This window comes from Choloepus didactylus, chromosome 16 (assembly GCF_015220235.1).
Source record: "Choloepus didactylus isolate mChoDid1 chromosome 16, mChoDid1.pri, whole genome shotgun sequence".
Lineage (NCBI taxonomy): Eukaryota > Metazoa > Chordata > Mammalia > Pilosa > Megalonychidae > Choloepus > Choloepus didactylus.
In genome coordinates this window covers 72,169,246-72,196,160 of record NC_051322.1, presented here as the reverse complement: position 1 = coordinate 72,196,160, position 26,915 = coordinate 72,169,246, and the positions used below count along the sequence as shown (strand labels likewise).

At 38.7% G+C, this 26,915-nt stretch overlaps 1 protein-coding gene across 2 annotated transcripts in view; it reads left to right on the top strand.

The window, feature by feature from the left end:
• Nucleotides 1–26,915, top strand: part of AFG3L2 (AFG3 like matrix AAA peptidase subunit 2) — a 53,963-nt gene that overhangs the window by 6,855 nt on the left and 20,193 nt on the right. For both annotated transcript variants that reach the window (XM_037805715.1, XM_037805713.1), the window contains exons 4-9: nucleotides 13,575–13,681; nucleotides 13,839–13,991; nucleotides 16,741–16,815; nucleotides 19,955–20,079; nucleotides 21,956–22,229; nucleotides 23,923–24,060. In XM_037805715.1, coding sequence (XP_037661643.1) covers nucleotides 13,575–13,681; nucleotides 13,839–13,991; nucleotides 16,741–16,815; nucleotides 19,955–20,079; nucleotides 21,956–22,229; nucleotides 23,923–24,060 — 872 coding nt within the window. The remainder of the gene's footprint in view (nucleotides 1–13,574; nucleotides 13,682–13,838; nucleotides 13,992–16,740; nucleotides 16,816–19,954; nucleotides 20,080–21,955; nucleotides 22,230–23,922; nucleotides 24,061–26,915) is intronic.

The following is a 26,915-nucleotide window of genomic DNA, read 5'->3' as shown; positions in this document are numbered from 1 at the left end:
TTTTATTTTTTATTTTTTTTATTTTTTAACTTTCCCTTCTTTTTTAAATCAACTGTATGAAAAAAAAGTTAAAAAGAAAACAAACATACAATAAAAGAACATTTCAAAGAGACCATAACAAGGGAGTAAGAAAAAGACAACTAACCTAAGATAACTGCTTAACTTCCAACCTGTTCCTACTTTACCCCAAGAAAGTTACCTAATATAGCAACATTTCTGTGAACTTGCTCCTACTATATCCATCAGAAATTAACAGACCATAGTCATTCCTGGGCATCTCCAGAACGTTAAATAGCTTATCTGTTCTTCTTGGATTATTGTTCCCCCTTCCTTAATTGCTCTCTATTGCTAGTTCCCCTACATTCTACATTATAAGCCATTTGTTTTACATTTTTCAAAGTTCACATTAGTGGTAGCATATAATATTTCTCTTTTTGTGCCTGGCTTATTTCGCTTAGCATTATGTCGTCAAGGTTCATCCATGTTGTCATATGTTTCACGAGATCGTTCCTTCTTACTGCAGCGTAGTATTCCATCGTGTGTATATACCACATTTTATTTATCCTCTCATCTGTTGAAGGACATTTGGGTTGTTTCCATCTCTTGGCAATTGTGAATAATGCTGCTATGAACATTGGGGTGCAGATATCTGTTCGTGTCACTGCTTTCCGATCTTCTGGGTATATACCGAGAAGTGCAATCGCTGGATCGAATGGTAACTCTATATCTAGTTTTCTAAGGAACTGCCAGACTGACTTCCAGAGTGGCTGAACCATTATACAGTCCCACCAACAGTGAATAAGAGTCCCAATTTCTCCACATCCCCTCCAGCATTTGTAGTTTCCTGTTTGTTTAATGGCAGCCATTCTAACCGGTGTTAGATGGTATCTCATTGTGGTCTTAATTTGCATCTCTCTAATAGCTAGTGAAGCTGAACATTTTTTCGTGTGTTTCTTGGCCATTTGTATTTCCTCTTCAGAGAACTGTCTTTTCATATCTTTTGCCCATTTTATAATTGGGCTGTCTGTACTATTGTCATTGAGTTGTAGGATTTCTTTATATATGCAAGATATCAGTCTTTTGTCAGATACATGGTTTCCCAAAATTTTTTCCCATTGAGTTGGCTGCCTCTTTACCTTTTTGAGAAATTCCTTTGAGGTGCAGAAACTTCTAAGCTTGAGGAGTTCCCATTTATCTATTTTCTCTTTTGTTGCTTGTGCTTTGGGTGTGAAGTCTAGGAAGTGGCCGCCTAATACAAGGTCTTGAAGATGTTTTCCTACATTATCTTCTAGGAGTTTTATGGTACTTTCTTTTATATTGAGATCTTTGGTCCATTTTGAGTTAATTTTTGTGTAGGGGGTGAGGTAGGGGTCCTGTTTCATTCTTTTGGATATGGATATCCAACTCTCCCAGCCCCATTTGTTGAAAAGACCATTATGGCTCAGTTCAGTGACTTTGGGGGCCTTATCAAAGATCAGTCGGCCATAGATCTGAGGGTCTATCTCTGAATTCTCAATTCGATTCCATTGATCTATATGTCTATCTTTGTGCCAGTACCATGCTGTTTTGGCAACTGTGGCTTTATAATAAGCTTCAAAGTCAGGGAGTGTAAGTCCTCCCACTTCGTTTTTCTTTTTTAGAGTGTCTTTAGCAATTTGAGGCGTCTTCCCTTTCCAAATAAATTTGATAACTAGCTTTTCCAAGTCTGCAAAGTAGGTTGTTGGAATTTTGATTGGGATTGCATTGAATCTGTAGATGAGTTTGGGTAGAATTGACATCTTAATGACATATAGTCTTCCTATCCATGAACATGGAATATTTTTCCATCTTTTAAGGTCCCCTTCTATTTCTTTTAGTAGAGTTATGTAGTTTTCTTTGTATAGGTCTTTTACATCTTTGGTTAAGTTGATTCCTAGGTACTTGATTTTTTTAGTTGCTATTGAAAATGGTATCTTTTTCTTGAGTGTCTCTTCAGTTTGTTCATTTCTAGCATATAGAAACATTACTGACTTATGTGCATTAATCTTGTATCCCGCTACTTTGCTAAATTTGTTTATTAGCTCTAGTAGCTGTATCGTCGATTTCTCAGGGTTTTCTAGATATAAGATCATATCATCTGCAAACAATGACAGTTTTACTTCTTCTTTTCCAATTTGGATGCCTTTTATTTCTTTGTCTTGCCGGATTGCCCTGGCTAGCACTTCCAGCACAATGTTGAATAACAGTGGTGATAGCGGGCATCCTTGTCTTGTTCCTGATCTTAGAGGGAAGGCTTTCAGTCTCTCACCATTGAGTACTATGCTGGCTGTGGGTTTTTTCACATATGCCCTTTATCATGTTGAGGATGTTTCCCTCAATTCTTACCTTTGAAGTGTTTTTTATCAAAAAGGGATGTTGAGTTTTGTCAAATGCTTTTCCAGCATCTATTGAGATGATCATTTGATTTTTCTCTTTTGTTTTGTTAATGTGTTGTAATACATTGATTGATTTTCTTATGTTGAACCACCCTTGCATGCCAGAAATGAACCCCACTTGGTCATGGTGTATGATTTTTTTACTGTGTCTTTGGATTCGATTTGCAAGTATTTTGTTGAGGATTTTTGCATCTATATTCATTAGGGAGATTGGCCGGTAGTTTTCCTTTTTTGTAGCATCTTTGCCTGGTTTTGGTATTAGATTGATGTTAGCTTCATAAAATGAGTTAGGTAGTGTTCCATTTTCTTCAATGTTTTGAAAGAGTTTGAGTAAGATTGGTGTCATTTCTTTCTGGAAAGTTTGGTAGAATTCCCCTGTGAAGCCATCTGGCCCTGGGCATTTATTTGTGGGAAGATTTTTGATGACTGATTGGATCTCTTTGCTTGTGATGGGTTGGTTGAGGTCTTCTGTTTCTTCTCTGGTCAGTCTAGGTTGTTCATATGTTTCCAGGAAATTGTCCATTTCCTCTACATTATCCAGTTTGTTGCCATACAGTTGTTCATAGTATCCTCTTATAATTTTTTTAATTTCTTCAGGATCTGCAGTTATGTCACCTTTTTCATTCATTATTTTGTTTGTATGGGTCTTCTCTCTTTTTGATTTTGTCAGTCTAGTTAGGGGCTTGTCAATCTTGTTGATCTTCTCAAAGAACCAACTTTTGGTGATATTTATCCTCTCTATTGTTTTTTTGTTCTCTGTGTCATTTATTTCTGCTTTAATCCTTGTTATTTCTTTTCTTGTACTTGGTTTAGGATTGGTTTGCTGTTCATTTTCTAGCTTCTTCAGTTGATCCATTAGTTCTTTGATTTTGGCTCTTTCTTCCTTTTTAATATATGCGTTTAGTGCTATAAATTTCCCCCTTAGCACTGCTTTTGCTGCATCCCATAGGTTTTGGTATGTTGTGTTCTCATTTTCATTCGTCTCTATATATTTAGCAATTTCTCTTGCTATTTCTTCTTTAACCCACTGATTGTTTAGGAGTGTGTTGTTTAACCTCCAGGGATTTGTGAATTTTCTAAGTCTCTGATGGTTATTGACTTCTAATTGTATTCCATTGTGGTCAGAGAATGTGCTTTGAATAATTTCAATCTTTTTAAATTTATTGAGGCTTGTTTTATGTCCCAGCATATGATCTATTCTGGAGAAAGTTCCATGGGCACTAGAAAAGTATGTGTATCCTGGTGATTTGGGATGTAATGTCCTGTATATGTCTGTTAAATCTAATTCATTTATCGGATTGTTTAGGTTTTCAGTTTCCTTATTGGTCTTCTGTCTAGTTGATCTATCTATAGGAGAGAGTGATGTGTTGAAGTCTCCCACAATTATTGTGGAAACATCAATTGCTTCCTTTAGTTTTGCCAGTGTTTCTCTCATGTATTTTGTGGCACCTTGGTTGGGTGCATAGACATTTACGATTGTTATTTCTTCTTGCTGAATTGCCCCTTTTATTAGTACTTAGTGGCCTTCTTTGTCTCTCAAAACATCCCTGCATTTGAAGTCTATTTTATCTGAGATTAATATTGCTACACCTGCTTTCTTTTGGCTGTAGCTTGCATGAAATATTTTTTTTCCATCCTTTCACTTTCAGTTTCTTTGTGTCCCTGTGTCTAAGATGAGTCTCTTGTATGCAACATATTGATGGTTCATTTTTTTTGATCCATTCTGCGAATCTATATCTTTTAATTGGGGAGTTTAATCCATTTACATTCAACGTTATAACCGTGAAGGCATTTCTTGAATCAGCCATCTTATCCTTTGGTTTATGTTTGTCATATTTTTCCCCTCTGTCTATTAATATCCTTTATTGTACCCATACCGAATCTCTTTAGTACTGAACCTTTCTCCAAGTCTCTCTGTCCTTTCTTTGTTTCTCTGTCTGTAGGGCTCCCTTGAGTATCTCCGGTAGGGCAGGTCTCTTGTTAGCAAATTCTCTCAGCATTTGTTTGTCTGTGAAAAATTTAAGCTCTCCCTCAAATTTGAAGGAGAGCTTTGTTGGATAAAGTATTCTTGGCTGGAAATTTTTCTCACTCAGAATTTTAAATATATCGTGCCACTGCCTTCTCGCCTCCATGGTGGCTGCTGAGTAGTCACTACTTAGTCTTATGCTGTTTCCTTTGTATGTGGTGAATTGCTTTTCTCTTGCTGCTTTCAGAACTTGCTCCTTCTCTTCTGTGTTTGATAGTGTGATCAGTATATGTCTCGGAGTGGGTTTATTTGGATTTATTCTCTTTGGAGTTCGCTGAGCATTTATGATTTGTGTATTTATGTTGTTTAGAAGATTTGGGAAGTTTTCCCCAACAATTTCTTTGAATACTCTTCCTAGACCTTTACCCTTTTATTCCCCTTCTGGGACACCAATGAGTCTTATATTTGGATGTTTCATATTATCTATCATATCCCTGAGGTCCATTTCGATTTTTTCAATTTTTTTCCCCATTCTTTCTTTTATGCTTTCATTTTCCATTCTGTCATCTTTGAGGTCACTGATTCGTTGTTCAACTTCCTCTAGTCTTGTACTATGAGTGTCCAGAATCTTTTTAATTTGGTCAACAGTTTCTTTAATTTCCATAAGATCATCCATTTTTTTATTTAGTCTTGCAATGTCTTCTTTATGCTCTTCTAGGGTCTTCTTGATTTCCTTTATCTCCCGTACTATGGTCTCATTGTTCATCTTTAGTTCTTTGAGTAGCTGCTCTAGGTGCTGTGTCTCTTCTGGTCTTTTGATTTGGGTGCTTGGGCTTGGGTTATCCATATCGTCTGGTTTTTTCATATGCTTTATAATTTTCTGTTGTTTTTGGCCTCGTGGCATTTGCTGAACTTGATAGGGTTCTTTTAGGATTTGTAGACCAATTGAAGTCCTTATCTCTATAATTTATCAGATCTACAGCTTCGTGGAGTACACTTTCTCTAACTAACCAGCAGGTGGCGTCCACGAGCCACCTGTTCTCCACAAGCCAGTTCTCCCCTGCTTAGCCTTTTTGGTGAGTGGGGGAGTGAGTCTTGTGGGGTCCAATTGGTGTACCAAGCTTGCGTGTGTAGTTGGTGTTGCCTGCCCTGTATGTGGGGCATGTTACTGGGCAGTCGGGGAGGGGGGGGTGGCTCTAACAATCAAATCTCCCTGGTGATCCTAGAGTTTTAAAGCTGCTGCAATAGTCTAATCCTTCAGTTCAGTCCTGCCACAGTTTGTCTCTGCCACTGACCCACAAGTCCTTGGTATTGGTATATGGCTCCTGAGACTTGCAAGTGGGCCCCTCTTCCAGGCCGTGCACCCCGGGTCCTCTGTTGAGGGATGACTGTGCTATGTCACAGGTGAGTGCCGTCCCCCCAGGGCAGTTCTGGGCTGCTGGGCTGTGTAGGGAGGCTCCCAGTCTGCTGAAATGATGGCTGAGTGGGGCTTTGTTAATTCACACTGCTCTACCTTCCCAACTCTCACATTCCCTTCTTTTAACCTCCAACTTTCCTTCTGGTGACATACATGACTCTAAGCTTCCCCTTTCCACCACATTCACACACCACTCAGCACTGTCTCCTCTGTCCATTTCCAAACACTTAAGTTTAACCTAGTTGAACATTCTGCTCATAATAAGCAACTGCTCCCCATTCTTTAGCCTCATTCGATATCCTGGTACTTAAATTTCATGTCTGTGCATTTACATGTTATAGTTAGTTCGTATTAGTGAGACCCTGCAATATCTGTCCTTACATGTCTGACTTACTTTACTCAATAGAGTGCCCTCAAGGTTTCTTCATCAACCCTTTTTTTTTAATTAAGACAGTTTTGTTCACCCACCATACAGGCCATCCTAAGTAAGCAGTCGATGGTTCCCTGTATAGTCATGTATTTATGTGTTCATCACCACCACCACTATCTATATAAGGACATCTCCATTTCTTCTACAAAGAAGGAGGAAGAGTCAAAGAAGGTAGAGAGACAAAAGAAAAAGAAAAAGAAAGGAAAAAAACATGACAGCTAAAAAGCCACAAAAGGAAAGCTAGAATTAAACTAAAGTAGAATAAAAGAGTCAGACGACATCACCAATGCCAAGAGTCCCATACTCCTCCCTTATGTCCCCCTCTTATATGCATTTAGCTTTGTAATATTGCCTTCGTTACATTAAAGGAAGCATAATACAATGTTTCTGTTAACTTTAGTTTGCATTGGTTTCTCCCCCAATACCACCCTATTTGTAACACCTTGAAAGGCTGACATACATTTGTTCTCCACTATGTAAAAACATATTTATATTTTATCACAATTTTTGAGCACTCTAGGTTTCACTGAGTTATACAGTCCCGGTCTTTATCTTTCGTCTTTCCTTCTGGTGCCCCACATTCTCCTAACCTTCCTCTTTCAACCATGCTCACAGTCTTCTTTGTTCAGTGTACTTACGTTGCTGTGCTACCATCACCCAGAATTGTGTTCCAAACCTCTCACTCCTGTCTTTTCCTGTCTGTCTGTAGCGCTCCCTTTTGTATTTCCTGTAGCACAGGTATCTTGTTCACAAACTCTCTCATTGTTTGTCAGAGAATATTTTAAACTCTCCCTCATATTTGAAGGACAGTTTTGTCAGATATAGGATTCTTGGTTGGCGGTTTTTCTCTTTCAGTATCTTAACTATATCACACCACTTCCTTCTTGCCTCCATGGTTTCTACCGAGAAACCCACACACAGTCTTACCAAGCTTCCTTTGTATGTGATGGATCGCTTTTCTCTTGCTGCTTTCAGGATTCTCTCTTTATCTTTGATGTTTGATAATCTGATTATTAAGTGTCTTGGTGTAGGTCTATTCAGATCTATTCTGTTTGGGTTCACTGTGCTTCTTGGATCTGTAATTTTATATGTTTCATAAGAGATGGGAAATTTTCATTGATTATTTCCTCTATTATTGCTTCTTCCCCTTTTCTCCTGGGACACCCATGACACATACATTCGTGCGCTTCATGTTGTCGTTCAGTTCTATGAGATGTTGCTCGTATTTTTGCATTCTCTTCCCTGTCTGTTCTTTTGTATGTAGGATTTCAGTTGTCTTGTTCTCCAGTTCCTGAGTGTTTTCTTCTGCCTTTTGATATCTGCTGTTGTATGTCTCCATTGTGTTTTTCATCTCTTGTGTTGTGCCTTTCGTTTCCATAGATCTACCAGTTTTTTCAAACTTTCAGTTTCTACCTTATGTTCACCCAGTGTTTTCTTTCTAGCCTTCATCTCTTTTGCCATATCTTTCCTGAACTCGTTGATTTGGTTTTTTATTTGATTTAGCATATTTCTTTGAAAATTTTTAATAGATTATTTCATTAAAGTGAAACAATATCTCAACTGTATCTTGATTGAGATGTAAGTTTGTTCCTGTGACTGGGCCATATCTTCATTTTTTTCTAGTGTAGATTGTAGTTTTTTGCTGTCTAGGAATCTGGTTTCCTTGGTTACTCCAGATTTTCCCAGACCAGAACAGTTTCAGGTCTCAGAATGGGGTTATATTCAGTTTCAAGTCTCTCTGTGGGTGTGTCTTAGAGATTGACAGACGTCCCTGTGAGGTCTCTAGCCTCTGTGCTTTTCCTAACCTGCCCAGCCTGTGGCACCTGTCAGCATGTTGCTCCTGACTGGTATAGGGAGGTGTGGCCCCTTTAGTTTCTGTTTTGGCTGTTTTCCCCAGGCTCTGGGGTCTAGTTCTGAAGGGAAGACTGGTGGTAGAGCTGGGCTCCACCTCTTTCCTCTCAGGGAAGATATACCCCCTTGGGAGTTATCATCTGCATTTGAATAGCTCCTCTGTCTCTCTGACTCTGTTATCTCCTCCCCTGTCTGGGTCAGAGCACTGCAAGGTGAAAATGGCCAAGACTCTCTCCACTGAGCCCCTCAGGTTGAGAGAGAGAAAAAGGGACAGAAAGCCTCCTCTCAGGCACAGCCCCCCAGTTTCACCCCTTGGCCAGAGGTAACACTTGGTCTTCTGGGCTCCTCCTGCCAGGACAGAGTTCTCCAGCTCTTTAAGGTCAGTCATCACTAAAAGCCTCTGTCTGCTTGTTGGGGGTTTGTAGCTTGTATTCAGCAGTCTACATTTATTAATTAAAACTCTAGTTGGAGCTGGGCTGAGCTATATTTGCTTACTCAGAGAGTGCTGCTTTCTGCCACAGCGAGGTTTTGCAGCTTAGCCTGTCATGGGGGGAAGGGGCTCCCGGTGTGATTCTGCAGTTTTTACTTACAGATTTTATGCTGCGCTCTCAGGCATTCCTCCCAATCCAGGTTGTTGTACAATATGTGAACAGTCTCTGTTGTCCCCCAGCAATTATTCCACATTATTTAGTAGTTGTTCCTGGTTATTTGTTAGTTGCTCCAGGGGACTTAACTAAATTGCATTCCTCAATGCCACCATCTTGCCCCCTCTCCCAGCCCTTGAGGTTTTTTTTTTTTTTTAATTTTTTTTTTTAAATTTTATTTTGAAATAAATTCAAAGTTATAGGAACAGTTGCAAAAACAATACAAACCCCATACACAGAACTCCAGCATACCCTGACCCCCCTGCCCCGATACCCTGATCCACCAACTTTAACATCCTGTCACACCGCCATTTCTTTCTTTCCCTCTCTCCCTCCCTCCCTATCATCCATCATCTATTGCTTTGTCTTCTGAACCTATGAGAGCAAGCTGCACACATTCTTGAAGAAACACTATAATTCACGTATACAATTCCCATGAACAAGAACATTCTTTTATGCAATCCCATTAAGCGCAGCTAAGAAGTTCAAGAAATTTAACATTGGTATAAAGTTTACATTCTATATTTCCTTTTTTTTTCTTATGTCCCAACTGTGTCCCTTTGAGCCTCCTGTCCTGCCTCCTCAGATCCCATCCAGGACCATCCTTGGCATTCATTTGTCATCTATTTAGACTGTCTTTTTTTTTTTCAATTGTGGAAACATATATACAGCCTAAATCTTCCCATTCCACTGCCTCCCTAGCATTCCATTAGTGGGATTAATTACATTTAGAATGTTGTAATGCTTTCATCTTCCCACCATCCATTACTAGAAATTTCCCTTCACCTCAGACAGCAACCCTACACTCATTTCTTAATGCCCCATTGCCCCTTCCCCCACTTCTTGTAACCTATACTCTCCTTTTCATCTCTATGGTCATATTCTCTGATAATTTCTTTGTGTTTACTGTGGGGCTTAAATTTAACCTCTTAAATCCATAGCAATCTTGTTTTTCTTTGATACCAACTTAACTTCAATAGGACCCATAAACTATGTTCCTATACTCCTCCATTCCCCCACCTTTATATGGTTCTTGTCAAAAATTACAGATTTTACATTGAGTCCATAACCACTGATTGGTCATTAGAATTTATGTATTTTATAGCCTGTAGGAAATAAATAGTAGAGTTACAAATAAAAAATTATTAACTGCTATTTGTTTTCCATTGTGGTCAGAGAATGTGCTTTGAATATATTCAATTGTTTTTTTTTTTTTAATTTCTTGAGGCTTGTTTATGTCCCAGCCTATGGTCAGTTCTGGAGAAAGACCCAAGATCACTAGAGAAAAATGTGTGTCCTGGTGATTTGGGATGTAAGGTTCTATATATGTGTGTTAAAATTCTCTGTATCTCTCTCTCCTTTCTTTGTTTCTCTGTTGGTAGGGCTCTCTTTAGTATCTGAAGTAGGGCAGGTCTTTTATTGGCAAAATCTCTCAGCATCTGTTTGTGAAAAATTTACGCTCTCCCTCAGATTTGAAGGAGAGTTTTGCTGGATAAAGTATTCTTGGTTGGGAATTTTTCTCTCTCAGAATTTTAAATATGTCATGCCACTGCCTTCTCACCTCCATGGTGGCTGCTGAGTAGTCACTGCTTCGTGTTATGTTGTTTCCTTTGTATGTGGTGAATTGCTTTTCTCTTGCTGCTTTCAGAACTTGCTCCTTCTCTTCAGTATTTGAGAGTCTGATCAGAATATGTCTTGGAGTGGGTTTATTTGGATTTATTCTACTTGGAGTTCGCTGGGCAGGTATGCTTTGTGTATTTATATTGTGTAGAAGGTTTGGGAAGTTTTCCCCAACAATTTCTTTGAATACTCTTTCTAGACCTTTACCCTTCTCTTCCCCTTCTGGGATACCAATGAGTCTTAAATTTGGACGTTTTATTTTATCTGTCCTATCCCTGAGATGCATTCCGATTTTTTTGATTTTTTTCTCCATTCTTTCTTTTGTTCTTTCATTTTCTGTTCTGTGGTCCTCTAGGACACTGAGTCATTGTTCAACTTTCTATAATCTTGTATTATGAATATCTAGAGTCTTTTTAATTTGGCCAACCGTTTCTTTTATTTCCCTAAGATCTATTTTTTTTATTTGCTCTTGCAGTTTCTTCTTTATGCTCTTCTAAGGTCTTCTTTGCGTCCTTTATATCCTGTGCCATGTTCTTCTTCATGTCCTTTATATCCTGTGCCATGCTCTTGTTCTTTGATTGTAGTTCTTTGATTAATTGTGCCAAGTACTTTGTGTCTTCTGATGTTTTGATTTGGGTGTTTGGGATTGGGTTCTCCATATCGTCTGGTTTTATCAAATGCTCTAAGATTTTCTGTTGTTTTTGGCCTCTTGGGATTTGCTTTGCTTGATAGGGTTCTTTCAAGTTATAAAATATACCAATCTATGTGGTGATGAATGCATAACTATGTTATCATACTGTGGACAGTGGATTGTATACCATGGATGATTGTATGTTGTGTGAATGTATTTCAATAAAACTGCATTTAATAAAAAAAAAAAATACCAATCTCATTTTTCAGATCTACAACTTGGTGGTGTACACTTTCTCTAACTAACCAGCAGATGGCGTCTACGAGTCATATGTTCCCCTCGAGTCAGTTCTCCTCAACTTTGTCTTTGTGGTGTGTGGGGGTCTGATTCTTGGGGTCCAATTGGTGCACCCAGTTTGGATGTATTGTTGGTCTGTCCGCCCTGAATGTAGGGCGTGTGGGTGATTAGGGAGGCAGGGCAGCTTTAATAATCAAACCTCCCAGGTGTTCCCGGAGATTCAAGGCTGTTGCAAGAGTCTAAGCCTTCATTTCAGTTTTGCTCCAGATTGTCTCTGCTGCTGACCCACAAGGCCCCAGCATTGACATTGGGTCCCTGGGATTTCCATGCGGGCCCCCCTTCTCAGCTGAGATCTTCCAGGACCTCTGCTGATGGAAGGCTATGCTATGTCACAAGTGCACACTGTCCCTCAAGGGAAGCCCTGGGCCGCTGGGCCGTGCAGGGGCGCTCCCAGTCTGATGCAAAGATGGCTGAATGGGGCGTCTCAACCGCCCCCTCTTTTCACACAGCTCCGCGTTCCCAGCTCCGGGACAACTAGCTATGTGTGCACCCAAGGCCACTGTCCATGGCTGATATTGTGGCGTGTGCGCGGTGCCGTGGGATACGCTCCCCGTCACACTGGGTTTCCTGGCATGGCTCTGGGCTGTGGGTCCGACCCCAGGGAGTGTCTCCAGCCCACCGGGGAGCTGGCTGCAAGTGGTGTGGTTTCTTTCTCCTTTTGGCTCTCCCCTCTGCCCTCCTGGCCCCGAGGGAATCAGCCGCGGTTTATCCTCCATGCCAGATACTGAGAGGTTGGCAGAACCCGCTCCTGCCGTGCTTCACTGCGTGGTTCTCACCGTCGTAACTGTAGCCGCTTCTGGGTTTGTTTTTGTTTTTGTTTTTGTTTTTTTTTAAAAGAACTAGTCCGTCTCCAAACGCCAGCCCACGGTTTCCCCACACCACGGCGCAGCTGTGGGACTTTCAGCTGGCTTACTCACTTGTTTCAGAATGCAGACTCCCAGTTTCACCAAGTGCACGGTCCCTGTGGTTTTAGCAGACCTTGTCTCGCTGGTGCATTGCTGGGACTGGTGTTCTGGGTCACTTTCTGGTTTTTATCTCGTATTTTTCACGGAGGTGTTTTTTTGCCCTGTCTCACCTAGCCGCCATCTTAGGTTCTCCCCGCAACCTTTGAGTTTTAATGAACTTGTGATCTAGTTGGAGAGAGAAATAATAAGCTCAAAGAATGAAAGGAAAGTCAGGGGACAAGGGAATGGAGAAGCACTAACTGTGGACACATGATGGCCCCAAGATTCTAGATGGAAAACATTGGTGAAAGAGGCAGCTTCTGAAGATTTTTCCCAGGGGCCTGGTAGATAGATTTTAATCTTGGTTTAGGGGCAGATTAATAATAACAAGCTCGCTTTTTAAACACAACTGTATTATTACCTGTTCAATACCTTTTGCAGAAGTGTTACTTTGTTCCAAAGTAGTGTGGAATATTTATTGTCAGACAGCTTTAAGAATGTGCTTACTATATATTTCCAGTCCCGTCGTTGTTTGGGACTGGGGTTGAGGCATGTATACCTCATGTGTATCTCACATTCTCTGCTCCGCTTAAGGCAGAGGTGCAGAAGCTCCCGGTATGTGTTGCAGTGTGGTTGGTGAAACATGTCACAGAGCTGTAGGATCACGTAGCCATGGGGATGGCTGAGGGCTATAGCATCTCAGCCTCCTGCATTGTGGGAGTCTTGCATGGTGGTTGAAGTAGTTAGAATGGTGTTTGTGGGTCTTTGAGAGGAAAAGAAAGGAAGATGTTAGCAGCTTATTTCAGATTCTTGCAAACTAATTTTATGAGTGGGTTTTTTTTTTTAAACTAGTTATCAAAATCGTATTTTTTTCTGTGTGTTTCCAGGGTTTAATTTGTGTGCGTGGGAAAGGGACGTACTTCCTTCTTCACCATGAGTGGGGACCCAGGAATTCAGTTGCCTGGGTGCACATCCCAACTCGGGTCCCTTAACACCGTACCATGTTGCTTACCCCCTCCCTAAGCTACCATTTCTTTATTGTAAAATGGATATAATAGTATGCTTATTGTTATTGGGTTGTTGTGCAGATTTAATGAGATAATGTCTGTAAAACACTTGCAAGCCCTCCTCGAATGTTAACCATTCTTATTAGTGTCATCCTTCCTCATAGTATTTTATTTAGTAACTGATCAACTGTCATACTGTATTTTGCAATAAGTCTTTTATTAAACTGTATTAATAAAAACATTTTAGATAAAATCCTGCTACGCTTTTATATATGCTTTTTGTTTATGAACAGAATCAAAGCAAGCTAATGCACCACGTTCTTCTGGAGGAGGAGTTGGTGGTGGTGGAAAACGAGGTGGCAGGAAAGATGATTCTCACTGGTGGTCCAGGTTCCAGAAGGTTTGATTCCAAACTGTGTGTTAATTTTGAGGTTATGGGGTAACCACGGGAAAGGTTGGAGTGCATTAGTAGTATTGGGAGGGATTTGTATCTTCATATCTCAGAGGTCATATTTTGAAATTTCACTCTTCATGGAAACTTTCTCCTTTGTGCCCAGGGTGACTTTCCATGGGATGACAAGGAATTCAGAATGTACTTTATTTGGACTGCTTTATTTTGGGGTGGTGTCATGTTTTACTTCCTGTTCAAGAGCTCTGGGAGAGAAATTACCTGGAAGGACTTTGTCAATAACTATCTTTCCAAAGGAGTAGTAAGTATCTTTATGAAATTGGTGGTTGTAGTGGTTCAAGAGGTGGGATTTAGTAGATTAGATAATAGAGTAAAAACAGCAACCTAGCCAAATTTGTCCTTTTTGAAGTTACTGTGTTTTATGTTGGATTTTTTTTTTTTATATCTTCATTTTATTGAGATATATTCACATACCACTCAGTCATACAAAACAAATCGTACTTTCGATTGTTCACAGTACCATTACATAGTTGTACATTCATCACCTAAATCAATCCCTGACACCTTCATTAGCACACACACAAAAATAACAAGAATAATAATTAGAGTGAAAAAGAGCAATTGAAGTAAAAAAGAACACTGGGTGCCTTTGTCTGTTTGTTTCCTTCCCCTATTTTTCTACTTATCCATCCATAAACTAGACAAAGTGGAGTGTGGTCCTTATGGCTTTCCCAATCCCATTGTCACCCCTCATAAGCTACATTTTTATACAACTGTCTTCGAGATTCATGGGTTCTGGGTTGTAGTTTGATAGTTTCAGGTATCTACCACCAGCTACCCCAATTCTTTAGAACCTAAAAAGGGTTGTCTAAAGTGTGCGTAAGAGTGCCCACCAGAGTGACCTCTCGGCTCCTTTTGGAATCTCTCTGCTACTGAAGCTTATTTCATTTCCTTTCACATCCCCCTTTTGGTCAAGAAGATGTTCTCCGTCCCACGATGCCTGGTCTACATTCCTCCCCGGGAGTCATATTCCTGTTGGATGTTTTTTAATGCTGAAAAGTACTGCAACCAAGAAACCTGTTTGTTTTGACCCAACAGTCTGCAAATTTACAACAGAGTCCTTTTTTTCACTTCATACTATAACCCTGTTTAGGAAACACTGCTTCAGACCAGTTCTCGGTGGTCTCGGCCTACTTACCCTTTTTCTCATGTCCCTCCATGGCCTCTTCTCCCTGCTGTGTGTGCTCTTTTCATGTCTTTGCTGCTTTAAATCACCTTTGTACTTGGAAATCGGATTAGTAAGCCTACTAGGGTTGTTAAGTAAGACTAAATAGGCTCTAGGGAGGCCTGAGGAAGGCATGTGGACTTTGACAATCTGTTTTGTCTGCTCAGAAACCTTTTCTATTTATTTCTTAGGTCTTTCCCCCCATATAATACCATATTTAATGATATTTAAGATGTTGATTGTAAGACACACATTATTTTATGTCTCACTGAGAAAAGTTTTAAAAGCCGCCACTGAAACTATGACATGCTATCAATTGTTAAAATGTATCCCAATTTCTGACGTGTTAAAATGTTACATTCTGACATGTTAAAATGTGAAAAATGCATGTTAGAACTGATGAAATGTAGTTATACTAAGAGAACCAGGACTTGGCCTGCTGTATAATCTTGGGTAAATTACCTCTCGATACTTTGAGTTTTCATCAGTGAAATGGATAAATTAAGAGAAGACATTAATACTTACTGAGGTAGTATAAAGAATCCAAAATTCTTCTCAAAGGTTGTACAATAAGGTGAGGATGGAAAAAATGGAAATGATTATCTACTCAGTGTTTTGAAGAAAGTGTTTGTCTCATGAAAGCTAGTATACTCTATGTGTAATTCCCAGGTATAGTGGGGAACCTGCTTTCTAAGAAGTCACTTCTGTCCATGTATGGTTGGGGCTGCTGCAGTCCTTTCCAACTGTGATGGTTGGGACTGCGAGAGACCCACTGGCTTTTTTGGAATCGGTTTACTATTGTCCCAACCATTTTGTGGGCTTAGAGCTTTTCTAGTCACTCCTTTCCAGACAGATGACTTTTAAGAATAACCATTCCCCTGTTCAGCTCCTGGAAATATGCTGGGGCTCTCTCACTTTCCATTTTTGAATGAAACCTTCCAGACCCACTGATAGGCAGACTCTGTGTTAGCAGCTGTCTGTTGCTGAGGAAATCTGCACATTCCAGAGGGCTCATGCTCCAGAACTAGTCAAGGGCCTTGGATGTTGCTTTTAAGAGTGTTATTGAGGATCCTAGGTAGTTGGGACGTTTACAGGGAAAAGAAAAGAGTTTAAACGATTTTATACCCATGGAAGAGCAAAAATTAAAAAGTCTTGGAATACCAAGCATTGGTGAGGATATAGAGCAACGGGAATATTTTGCCATTGAATGTGAACTGGCACAGCCACTCTGGAGAGTAATTTGGCAATATCTAGTAAAGTTGAAGGTAAGTATGCCCTACAACCCAGCCTTACGAGACCTGGCTGCAGGTATATATCCTAGAGAAATTCTTGAAGATGTGCCCCAAAACGTGTGCACACAGATGTTCATAGCAGCATTGTTTGCAATAGTGGAAAATTAGTGACAACTTAAATGTCTGTTAACAGGAGGCTGGATAAATAACTTGGGTTAGTTCTTAAACAGATGATGTCAGCATGGACAAACCTCACAAATGCAACATCGAGAGAAAAAAAATTGTAAGAGAAAATATACAGAACCACACCATTTTTAAAGTGTAAAATTAAGCAAAAGAGGATGTATATGTTGTTTAGAGTTGCATGCATGTGTAGTAAAAGCCTAAGGATGTGCTTTGGGGTGTTTAGCACCAAACTCCGAGAGCGGCCTCTTGCTTTATTTCTTAAGCCAGATGGGGGAACATGGGGCATCCTCAAATTAGTCTTTATTCTTGGTCATATGTCTGAAATATATGTATTTTTATGAGCTTAAAAGAATATTTCAAGTATTTCTGTAAGTTTATATTTGAATATTTAACTTTTAAAATTCTAGGTAGATAGACTGGAAGTCGTCAACAAGCGTTTTGTTCGAGTGACTTTTACGCCAGGAAAGACACCTGTTGATGGGGTAAATTATTTTATTAGTTCAAAATTTGCTTTAAGTTAACTCATCCAATTTAAAGCTGAAAAGCAAACCTTTCCTTGCTTTGCAGTTGATATATGCCCCAGGTACCAGAATCGGGCAGGGCAGCTGTTGTGATATTCACCAAAGTTGGTGGAAATGTGAATGTTGTGGCATGTGTCAGTGATGCCTGGGTGGGTGGTTTTTTGTTTTGCTTTTGGTAATCATTTGGCTGTACATTTAGGAAACAGGGAGTGAAATCCCAGTTTTCAATGCTCCAGTCTGTGATTTAATATTGAGAAAATAATGTTTGCCTAGGGAAAAAAAAATCTAAATTGCTTATGTCTTTGATACTGCTTTATTTAAATCAGAATATGACGTGTTTTGATCTTATCTCTCCCAAGCCTTTTGTGATATATTATTTTAATCTCCATTTATTTTTTTTAAATAACTTGAATTTCTTGTCCAACCTGTTTAGACTCTTACCTACTTCCAGAGATCCCTGATCAATTTGAATGGGTTGAGGGGATTCTGGAGGAGAGGTGAGAGAGGTTCCCAGGAGGTTCCCTGTCCTTCCCCTGGGTCTGCTCCTCCCATCCCTCAGTGACCTATTGTCTTTTACTGCCCTCTGCCAGGACTGGATCTCTGCCAGGCAGGATCCCTTCTTCCTTAGGATAATTTTTTGTAACCATTTTCTAGTTGTCTTACCTGGGGCAACATTTGAGAACAAAGTAGACTGATGGTAACGCTGTCTCTCTTTTATTTTTTGAAATTTATTTAATTTTTATTTTAAAGCAGTCTTATTTAGATAAATTCACATAGCATACAATCCATCCAAGGTGTAACTTCACTGTCTTCTAGTATATTCACAGAGTTGGACATTCATTACCACTGTCAGTTCTAGAACATTTTCACCCTGAAGAGGGTTCACTATGTCTTACATTCCCATGTTTCATCCTCTGGGTTTCCTTCTAGTGCATGTCTCTCTTTTAATAACATATCAGTAAATAGAAGAATATCAGTAAAGTTGTATGGTTCTGGTATTCCAACCACTTTTAGGAATTTTAATTGTCTTGGGTCTCCTCTCCCAATTCTCTTTACTTTATGGTGTGTTGATTAATAACCATTTTACTTTCTTTCTGTCAGAACTATTTCTCAAATTTTTAGTGCTGGGAATTAAATTGGCACTCCCCTTTAAGAGGACAGTTTGGCAGTGTGTATATCAGCAGTTTTAAAAGTGTGCACACACCCAGTAATTCTTCCAGGAATATGTCCTAGGGAAGTAATTAAGGATGCATGGAAAAATGCCTATAGAAGGATGCTCTCCAAAAATTTTTCTAGCAAAAAATTAGTAATAAATACGTGTCCCAAATTAGAAACCTGGCTAGCATTGAGGGGAATCCTCATTTCCCTTGCTTGAAGTTTCCATGCTGGTCCAGTGGAGCTCTGTGAGGCAGTATTCCCAGGAGGGCGATTTTTAAATTTGGGGCAATGTTGTCTTCAAGTATTGGCGTGTATAAGCATTTACATATTGAAATTCATATTATTTTATTATAAGTTACTCTTTTTATTTTTCCTTTATATTGCAGTTCAGTTTTATATTGACTTTTTGAAATTATGCATACATTTCAAGATCATAAAGGGGGTATTACAAAATCTAGAACACTAGGCATCAAAATGCTGATAATGTTTATCTCTTAGTGTTGAGGTTATTTTCTTAATGTTTTTAAATTTCCTTAGTTTTCTACAGAGACTGTGTATTGCCTGTTTAAGACTTTTCATTTTGAGCTTTCAGAAATGGAGCTAAGATTTTCAGTGTCCTGCTTCTGGAGTAGCAATATTAGTTACTGTGCTGTGTTTCTGTCCAAGCCCAGGCCTGGACTGGCTGTAAGGCTCACCTTCCCTGAACCTTAGTCTCTTCATCTTTAAGTGGGAACAGCAGTAGTTCTGGGGCTTAGTGCAAAATTGAGCAAGTCAGCAGTGACTTTCAAACCTCAGCAGGCGTGGCTTATTATAACAGAGGCTGGGACCCTCTTCCAGCGATTTTGATTTAGTAGATCTTTTCCCGATAATCTTCATTTCTGACAAGCTTCTGGGTGGGACTGCTGGTGAATTATCTCATGCACACTGATTCTCACGGGTAAGGGATGTGCTTCCATGTTGCTTAAAGAGAAGTATGCAGAAGAGATGTGAGTTTTATTTAGTAAATTTACTGTTGATGAATGAAATTATTTTAAAAACTTCTTGTACTGTAAAATGGGGCCTGATACTTGCAAAGTGCTTAGAGCAGGGTCTAGTATGTGGTAAAACTCCATAAGTGTGAGGTGTCATTACTGGTGTCCTGGTTGTCTGAGAGGCAGTGTGGCATGGTGGTTGGGGGCATGGGCTCGAGCCTGCCTTCCTGGGGGCAGGTTCAGTCACCTCTGTAATTCTGTCATCCATGAAATGGGGTCAGTAAGGATCAGGAACACTGATCCATTATGGACTACTTCTGTACTGGTTGTAAAATAGCCCCCACCCCAAGCCCCTCAAGTGGCCAGGGCCTCAGAAATTCTTCTCCCTCTAGTGAGGAAAACGGTGATACCTTTTGTCTGACTGGACAGGGTGGTGCCTTCCTGAGTGGCCAGATTTCAAGGATCATCCCTGGAAATAGTACTTACCATTTAAGGTGGTTCTGAAAATTGAGTGAGTTAACATACCTAGAGCTTAGAACAATGCTTGGTATTTAGTAAGCATTCAATAAATTTTAGCAGTTATTGTTGTATCACATTTTTTTTTAATTTAGGAAAGGCATCTGAAAATACCTAGGAAATAGAGAGTAGAAAAAAGTGCATATTTAGTTGTAAAAGGATCATCTTTCCAAATAGAATTTTCATTCTGCTTATTGCTAATTTTAGAACCACTGGGAAAATACTTCTGATTCTAAGGAAATGCTCATTTGCCAGGGATTACTTGAGTGTTCTCACTCAGTGAAACTTCACCACCACCTCTTTAAAAACAATCTTTAGTTATTGTCATTGTTTTTTTAATTTTTAATTTGAAATTTTGCATTTCTGAAGTATTCTTAAAAAATTGAGCCCTTTATTGAATCAAATACTTTGTGCTCCTTGCATCCTTAGGATATTGTGTTTTTCTGTTTTTATAGCAGTACGTCTGGTTTAATATTGGCAGTGTGGACACCTTTGAGCGGAATCTAGAAACTTTCCAGCAAGAGTTGGGCATCGAAGGGGAAAATCGGGTACCTGTTGTCTACATTGCTGAAAGTGATGGGTAAGAATGAGTTAAAATAAAAAGTCAGCCTTTTGAAGCCTGTTGACTGTGCAGTTCATGGCTCACAGCGCAGTCTTGTCGCTAGGTGGCAGCCTTGTAAATTAAATTCTCAACAATTTGGCCGGAATTTTTTTTTCAGAAAACCATTAGTAACTGACCAGTCTTTACACGTGATTAGATTATTTCCAACACATTTGTATTTATCTTGATTAAGCAGTGCTTTTGGGGTATTAACGTCTAACGCACTGTCCTTTAGTAATAAGAGTTTAATATAAGGAGTCTCTCTGTATTAAAAAGTGATATTCTCATCTTTCACCTGTCATTTTCATATATTTCACATAGTTTCCCAGGAATTATATTTCACACAGTTTTCCAGGAATTGTAAGTAATTTTTTTCCTTCTCTTGTCAGAGCTGCTTCTTCGTCACTTAGGGCTTAGCTGTCTTTAACAAAGCCACTTGGATATCTGGGCAGATCCTCTATTCTGGTCTTTCAAGATGAGCCCATTTATTTCTAGAGTCAGTTGTCTTTGAGCTTGTATGGGAACTATATTGTGTTTGAGTGCTTCTAAATGTAAACGCAAGTAGAACCATGACAGTTTCCCCTTTTGCATTAAATGTGGATGCTTTGCTGTAGAGTTACTGGTTCTGGAGTGAAACTAGAGATAAAACTTATATTTTCTCCATATGTAAAAAGAACAGAAAAACTGATAGTGTGTTAATTGAGCTGACTGTGTTACTCAGATTTAGGGAATTTCTTGACTCTACAATCTACCTGCAGTATTTGAATCCAGATAGCTGTTATGCTTGTTTCATATGTGATATGTCCCCCGACTCCTGAGGCCATAACATAATGATTGAACTTTGTAAAGAGAAGGTACTGAAACATTAGAATGTCTTATCGTACCATTTTTCAAATGTTTATAGTCAGTGCATGTTCTGTTTTTGTTTTCAGAGATAAAACAGAAGTAAGTTTTTCAAGGTTCTTGCTGCCTGCTCTAGCAGCATTTAAAAATGTGTAGTAGCTAAAAAAATTAGAAAGCAAATCCTAGTTTTTGTTTTTGACCTAATCCATGTACAAGGTTTTGATCCAAATTTCTTGTGGTTAAGTAAACTAAATTGCATTATATTAAGCTATGTATGTACATATCTGTACCCATCATTACGTTGAAATAAACTTTATTAAGACACACAAGTAAACAAGGCAAAAGCCATCGCCAATCTTAAAGTTCTCCTGAGAGGCCCCCTCCAAAGCAGGCATGTTGTAAGAGGGCAAGCCGATCCCTTGCATCTCTCTTGAACCTGCAATGTAGCAGAGAATTGCTGTGCTAAATATCAAACTGAATGTTTTTTTTCTTAAGAGAAGGATTTAAATATCGAATGCATTACTTTTGAGAATGAAATGCTGTTAAATTAACAAGGATTTGGTTTTGGAAAACACTTCTTCAGAATAAGTTAATGCACCCCAGTAAGACAGCTGAAGTTTCTATTCAAACTAACATGTGTCATGTTGAAAATTTTTAAGTGAGTAATTTGAAAGACATTTCTTGGAAACACAGGTATAAGGTTAGCATATAAGAGTTAGGTCTGTACTGTGCATAAATGGTGATTATTGGGACAGGAGTAAAAAGACAGTAGCCAGCATATGTGTTGGGAACAGATTTTCTTTGGTCTTTTGTGATTCTCCCTTGGTGGTATTAATACACTAAAATTGTCTTTGTGCCTCAGATGAAATATTAGAATATGCAGATTTTTAAATAGAAAATGTGTGCATTTATAGTCCAAGCAATTACGAGAAATGCATATTTTGCAAAGCATTAAAAAGGCCTCAGATCACTAGTCAATCTTATCAACATTATTTTGTGTTGCTCCCTTTAGTTCGTTCCTCCTGAGCATGTTGCCTACAGTCCTCATAATTGCTTTTTTGCTGTACACTATAAGAAGAGGGCCTGCTGGCATTGGCCGGACAGGCCGGGGAATGGGCGGACTCTTCAGCGTGGGAGAGACCACTGCCAAGGTCCTAAAGGACGAGATAGATGTGAAGTTCAAAGATGTGGCCGGCTGTGAGGAGGCCAAATTAGAGATAATGGAATTTGTGAATTTCTTGAAAAACCCAAAGCAGTATCAAGATCTAGGAGCAAAAATCCCAAAGGTAAAAAGAACTTCGAGAAGATGATTTTCAACTTGTTAACTCAGAGTTTTTTGTGTATTTCTTGATCTACAAAGTTATAATTTTATGATGTTTGATTCCTTATAATACAGCTGTTTGCCTATTCTTCCTGTATTGTAACCTACTAATCGCTGTTTAACCCCAGAGTCATTTTGGGTCAGTTTTCTTCGCGTGTCTTCTGGCCTATAGTGTGTGTATTCCTGGAAGGGTTTGTGCTTTCTGCTCTTGGAAGCCTTCCCTGGTCTTCCTCCTCCTTCCTCCGGTCTGTTTCGATGCCCCGCCCAGCCTGGAGCACCTTGAGTTCATTGCCCTCTCATCCCATGGATGTGGTAGAAGGTCTGGCCTCTGGTGGGCACTGGTCACGGCCCCAGGATACAGTGGGGAGGAGAGCGGGCCACTCTGCTCCCACCTGCCCTCCTGCCAGCGTATCTGCCCATGCTGCTGCACCTGCAAACTCCCAGGCTCGGCACGGAAGAGTGCCTTAATGTTTGTGGCGTGGTTTTGTCTTTAAATAAATGAAATTCTTCCATTTTTCTTCTAACTGCATTCATCGTTGGCCATTAGTTTTTTACTTCGTTTGTGAAATTTTTAAAGGTAAGAAAATAAGCAACATTTTAAAAAGTTGAGCTTTGTCTTACAACATTGACCAAAATAGATTTTAGATGGAAGAAACAGTTAAAATGTGTAAAAACAAAACTATCAGAAAATATGAGTGACTAATAAACTTATTTCTTGAAAACACAGAAATTCAAAATATAAAAGTAATAGAGAAAAATCACTAAAGAAAAGACCCAATTTATCAACCAAAACCTTTAAAATTTCTGTGTATCGGTACACAGTAAGCATTAAAGACAAACCTTAAGCTGGGAATATTTTGTAACATATATGACAAAGAATTATTATCTGGTGTGTGTGTGTGTATATCCATATAAAAATGTTTCATGTGATGTAATTTTAAAATATAAGAAATAAAAATTGTAAGAAAATTTAAAAATGGTTAAATGTATCTTTAAGTTTTATAACAAAGTCTGGAAAAAATATCTTTTGACCGTGTTATCTATCTTCCCAGACCCCAGTATTAAAAAAGTACAGTAGTGTGTTATTATCTCTATTTCTGAAAAAGAGAGGACACTAATTATAACTGGTTACTTAATGAAAAATAAATATAAAAGCAAAATTCATAAGAGTTAGGTTTTAAGTTCCATGTCCATCCATGCTTAAAATGTACTAACCTGGCTTAATTATTTGGGTTCAGGAAACAATTTTGCTTGGAAAGAGTCTTAAAAGTATTAGGTAAATGTGGAATGTGTTGTTTATGTCTCCTTCAGTTATTTGAGTAAACCTCAACTGGTTTATTAGTACTTTCCTTACCTTAAGTCACCCTTTACATACTATTCAAGTAAAGTTCAGAAGCATCGTTAAAAATCCTATATAATAAGGGAATTATTTAAATTTTTGGTCTTACCTAATTCTTTGAAACAAAATTGTCTCTAATTCTCTAAGAATCCTTTTCTTATTCTTCTTACTAATAATATAAAAATGTTCTACCATAATGCAATATTTAGTGTATATCAATAAGATTTATAGGTCAACGTACACATTGGTATTTTATGGATTTGCAATTTACTTTTCTGAAATTCTAATTAAATATAATTTCTCTCTTTTACTTTTGAAGGGTGCCATTCTCACTGGTCCTCCAGGCACTGGGAAAACACTGCTGGCTAAAGCAACAGCTGGAGAAGCCAATGTCCCTTTCATTACAGTCAGTGGATCTGAGTTTTTGGAGATGTTTGTTGGTGTGGGTCCAGCCAGAGTAAGTCTTTTGTTCTATTCAGAGGGTGCAGCTTTTCCCCCTGCCACCCACTGGGGGCTTGGTAAAGATTGCCCTGTCTCTAGGAGTCCCTTGGAGGGACCTCTCACCACTCACTGCCTTGGGCCCTCTTTTCAGTACTAAGCCTACGGCAAGGGCTGTGATATCCACCCCTGCAACCAGGATCACAGGCCGTTGTTGTATAGTGTAATTTTACATTATTGAGGTGAGATTCACATAACATACAGTTAGCTATTTTAATGTATACAACTCAGTCATAATATTTCAAGAAGTGACTTTAATTTGTGGAATTTTTTTGTAACACATAATTCACATATGCCATGCAATTCACCCATTTAAAAGAGTACAGTTCAATGGTTTTTAGTATATTTGCACATTTGTACAGCCATCACAATTTATTTTTGAATATTTTCTTCACCTTAGAGAGAAATACCGTACCCTGAGTATCACCCCCTACTCCGTATATCCCACAGCCTTAAGCAATCACTAATCTACTTTCTGTCTCTGTAGATTGACTGTTCTGGACGTTTCCTATAAGTCATCCTCTATCCCTGTATCCCACAGCCTTAAACAAACGCTAATCTACTTTCTATCTCTATAGATTTGCTTTTTATGGACATTTCATATAAATAGAATCATAATAGGTGGCCTTTCGTGCTTGACTTCTTTCATTTATCGTAATATTTTCAAGGTTCATCTATGTTGTAGCTTTTATCAGTATTTCGTTCCTCTTTATGGTCAAATATTCTGTTTTCTACTTTGTCCATCCATTCATCAATTGATAACATTTGGGTTCCATCTTTGGCTATTATGAATAATGCCATTATAAACATTCATGTACAAGTTTCTGGGTGTACATATGTTTTCATTTTTCTTGGGTGTATAACTAGGAGTGGAGTGGTGGGTCAAATGATAACTGTGTGTTTAACTTTTTGAGGAACTGCCAAACTCTTTTCCAAAAATGGGCCATTTGACATCTCTGCCAACAATGTATGAGGGTTCTGATTTCTCCACATCCTCACCAACACTTGTTTTCTGACTTTTTGATTATAGCCACCCTAGAGTGTATGAAGTGGTATCTTATCGTGGTTTTAATTTGCATTTCCCTTATGACTGCTGATATTGAGCATCTTTTCATTGCTTATTGCAAATTCAAGTTCTTTGCCCATGTTTTAATTGAGTTGTTTATCTTTTTGTTGTTGAGTGGTAGGAGTTCTTTTTGTCGTAGACCCTATTTGGATTTGCAAATGTTTTCTCCCTTTCTGTGGGTTGTCTTTTCACTTTCTTTATAATGTCCTTTGATACACAAAAGTTTTTAATTTTGATGAACTCTAATTGTTTTCTCCTGTTTTTTATGCTTAGGGTGCCATATCTAAGAGTCAGTTGCTAAATCCAAGGTCATGAAGACTTATCCCTATGTTTTCTTGAGTTTTATAGTTTTTTTTAACTTTTACATTTAGTTTTTTTTTTCACTTTATTTATCGAAAAATTAAAAAACAAAAAAGAACATTTCAAACAAAACAAAGCAAAGGAATAAGAAAAACAAATAACCTAAAATCACCACTTTGCTTCCAACATGTTCCTGCCCTACCCAAGAAAATTTACAAACCATAATCATTCCTGAGCATTCCCATCACATTGACATTACCCTCAATAGCTTATCTGTTCTTATTAGATTATTGTTCCCCCTTCGCTAGTTGCTGTCTATCTCTAGGTTCCCTACATTCTGCAATATAAAATATTTATTTTACATTTTTCACAGAGTTCACGTTAGTGGTAACATACAATATCTCTCTTTTTGTGTCTGTCTTATTTCTCTCAGCATTATGTCTTCAGGGTTCAAACATGTCATACATTTCACGACCTCGTTCCTTCTTACTGCTGCATAGTATTCCATCGTATGTATGTACCACATTTTGTTTATCCACTCGTCTGTTGAAGGACATTTGGATTGTTTCCATTTCTTGGCAATTGTGAATAATGCTGCTATGAACTTTGGTGTGCATATATCTATTCATGTCACTGCTTTCAGATCTTCTGGGTATATACATTTATGTCTTTTATCCATTTTGAATTACTTTTTATATATGGATCTTCTGGGTATATACATTTATGTCTTATCCTTTTATCCATTTTGAATTAGTTTTTATATATGGTGTGAGATAAGGGTCTAGCTTCATTGTTTTGTATGTGGCTCTTCTTTTGCATGTAGTTATCTTTTGCATGTGTCCTGGCACCATTTGTTGAAAAGATCATTCTCTCCCCATTGAATGGTCTTGATTCTCTTATCAAAATCAATTGACCATATATAGATACATGAGTTTATTTATGGATTCTCAGTTCTATTCCATTCATCTTACATGCCTATCTCTTTTATGCCAGTATCTTACTGTCTTGATTTCTGTTGCTTTGCATTAGGTTTTGAAATCAGGAAGTTTGTGTGTGAATTAATTTTAAAAGAAACTCTGAATTGTTTTTATTCTTGTCCATTTTACTAACATGTAAACTGTTGACTTTTTCTGAATTGCTATGGAAATGCAAAGTGCCATCGCAGTTACTTTTCCAAACATCAGGATGCGAGGTACAGTCAATAAGAAAGCATTGTGTCATACATTGACAGCAGTTTTTCTGTAATGGTGGGTCTTCCAAATGATGGTGTCTTAGACCAGATGATATAAAGTAAGTGGGTTCATGTGGGTTTTGCCAGGCAAGTAAGTCTTAGAAGAAAAGGAGAGGATGGGGGAGCTGAATGTTTGTAATAATGGACCGTGGCATCTAATATGGGTGGAGAGGGAATTGGAACTGGGAGAGGAGCCGTGGTCGGTGGGAAACGCAGT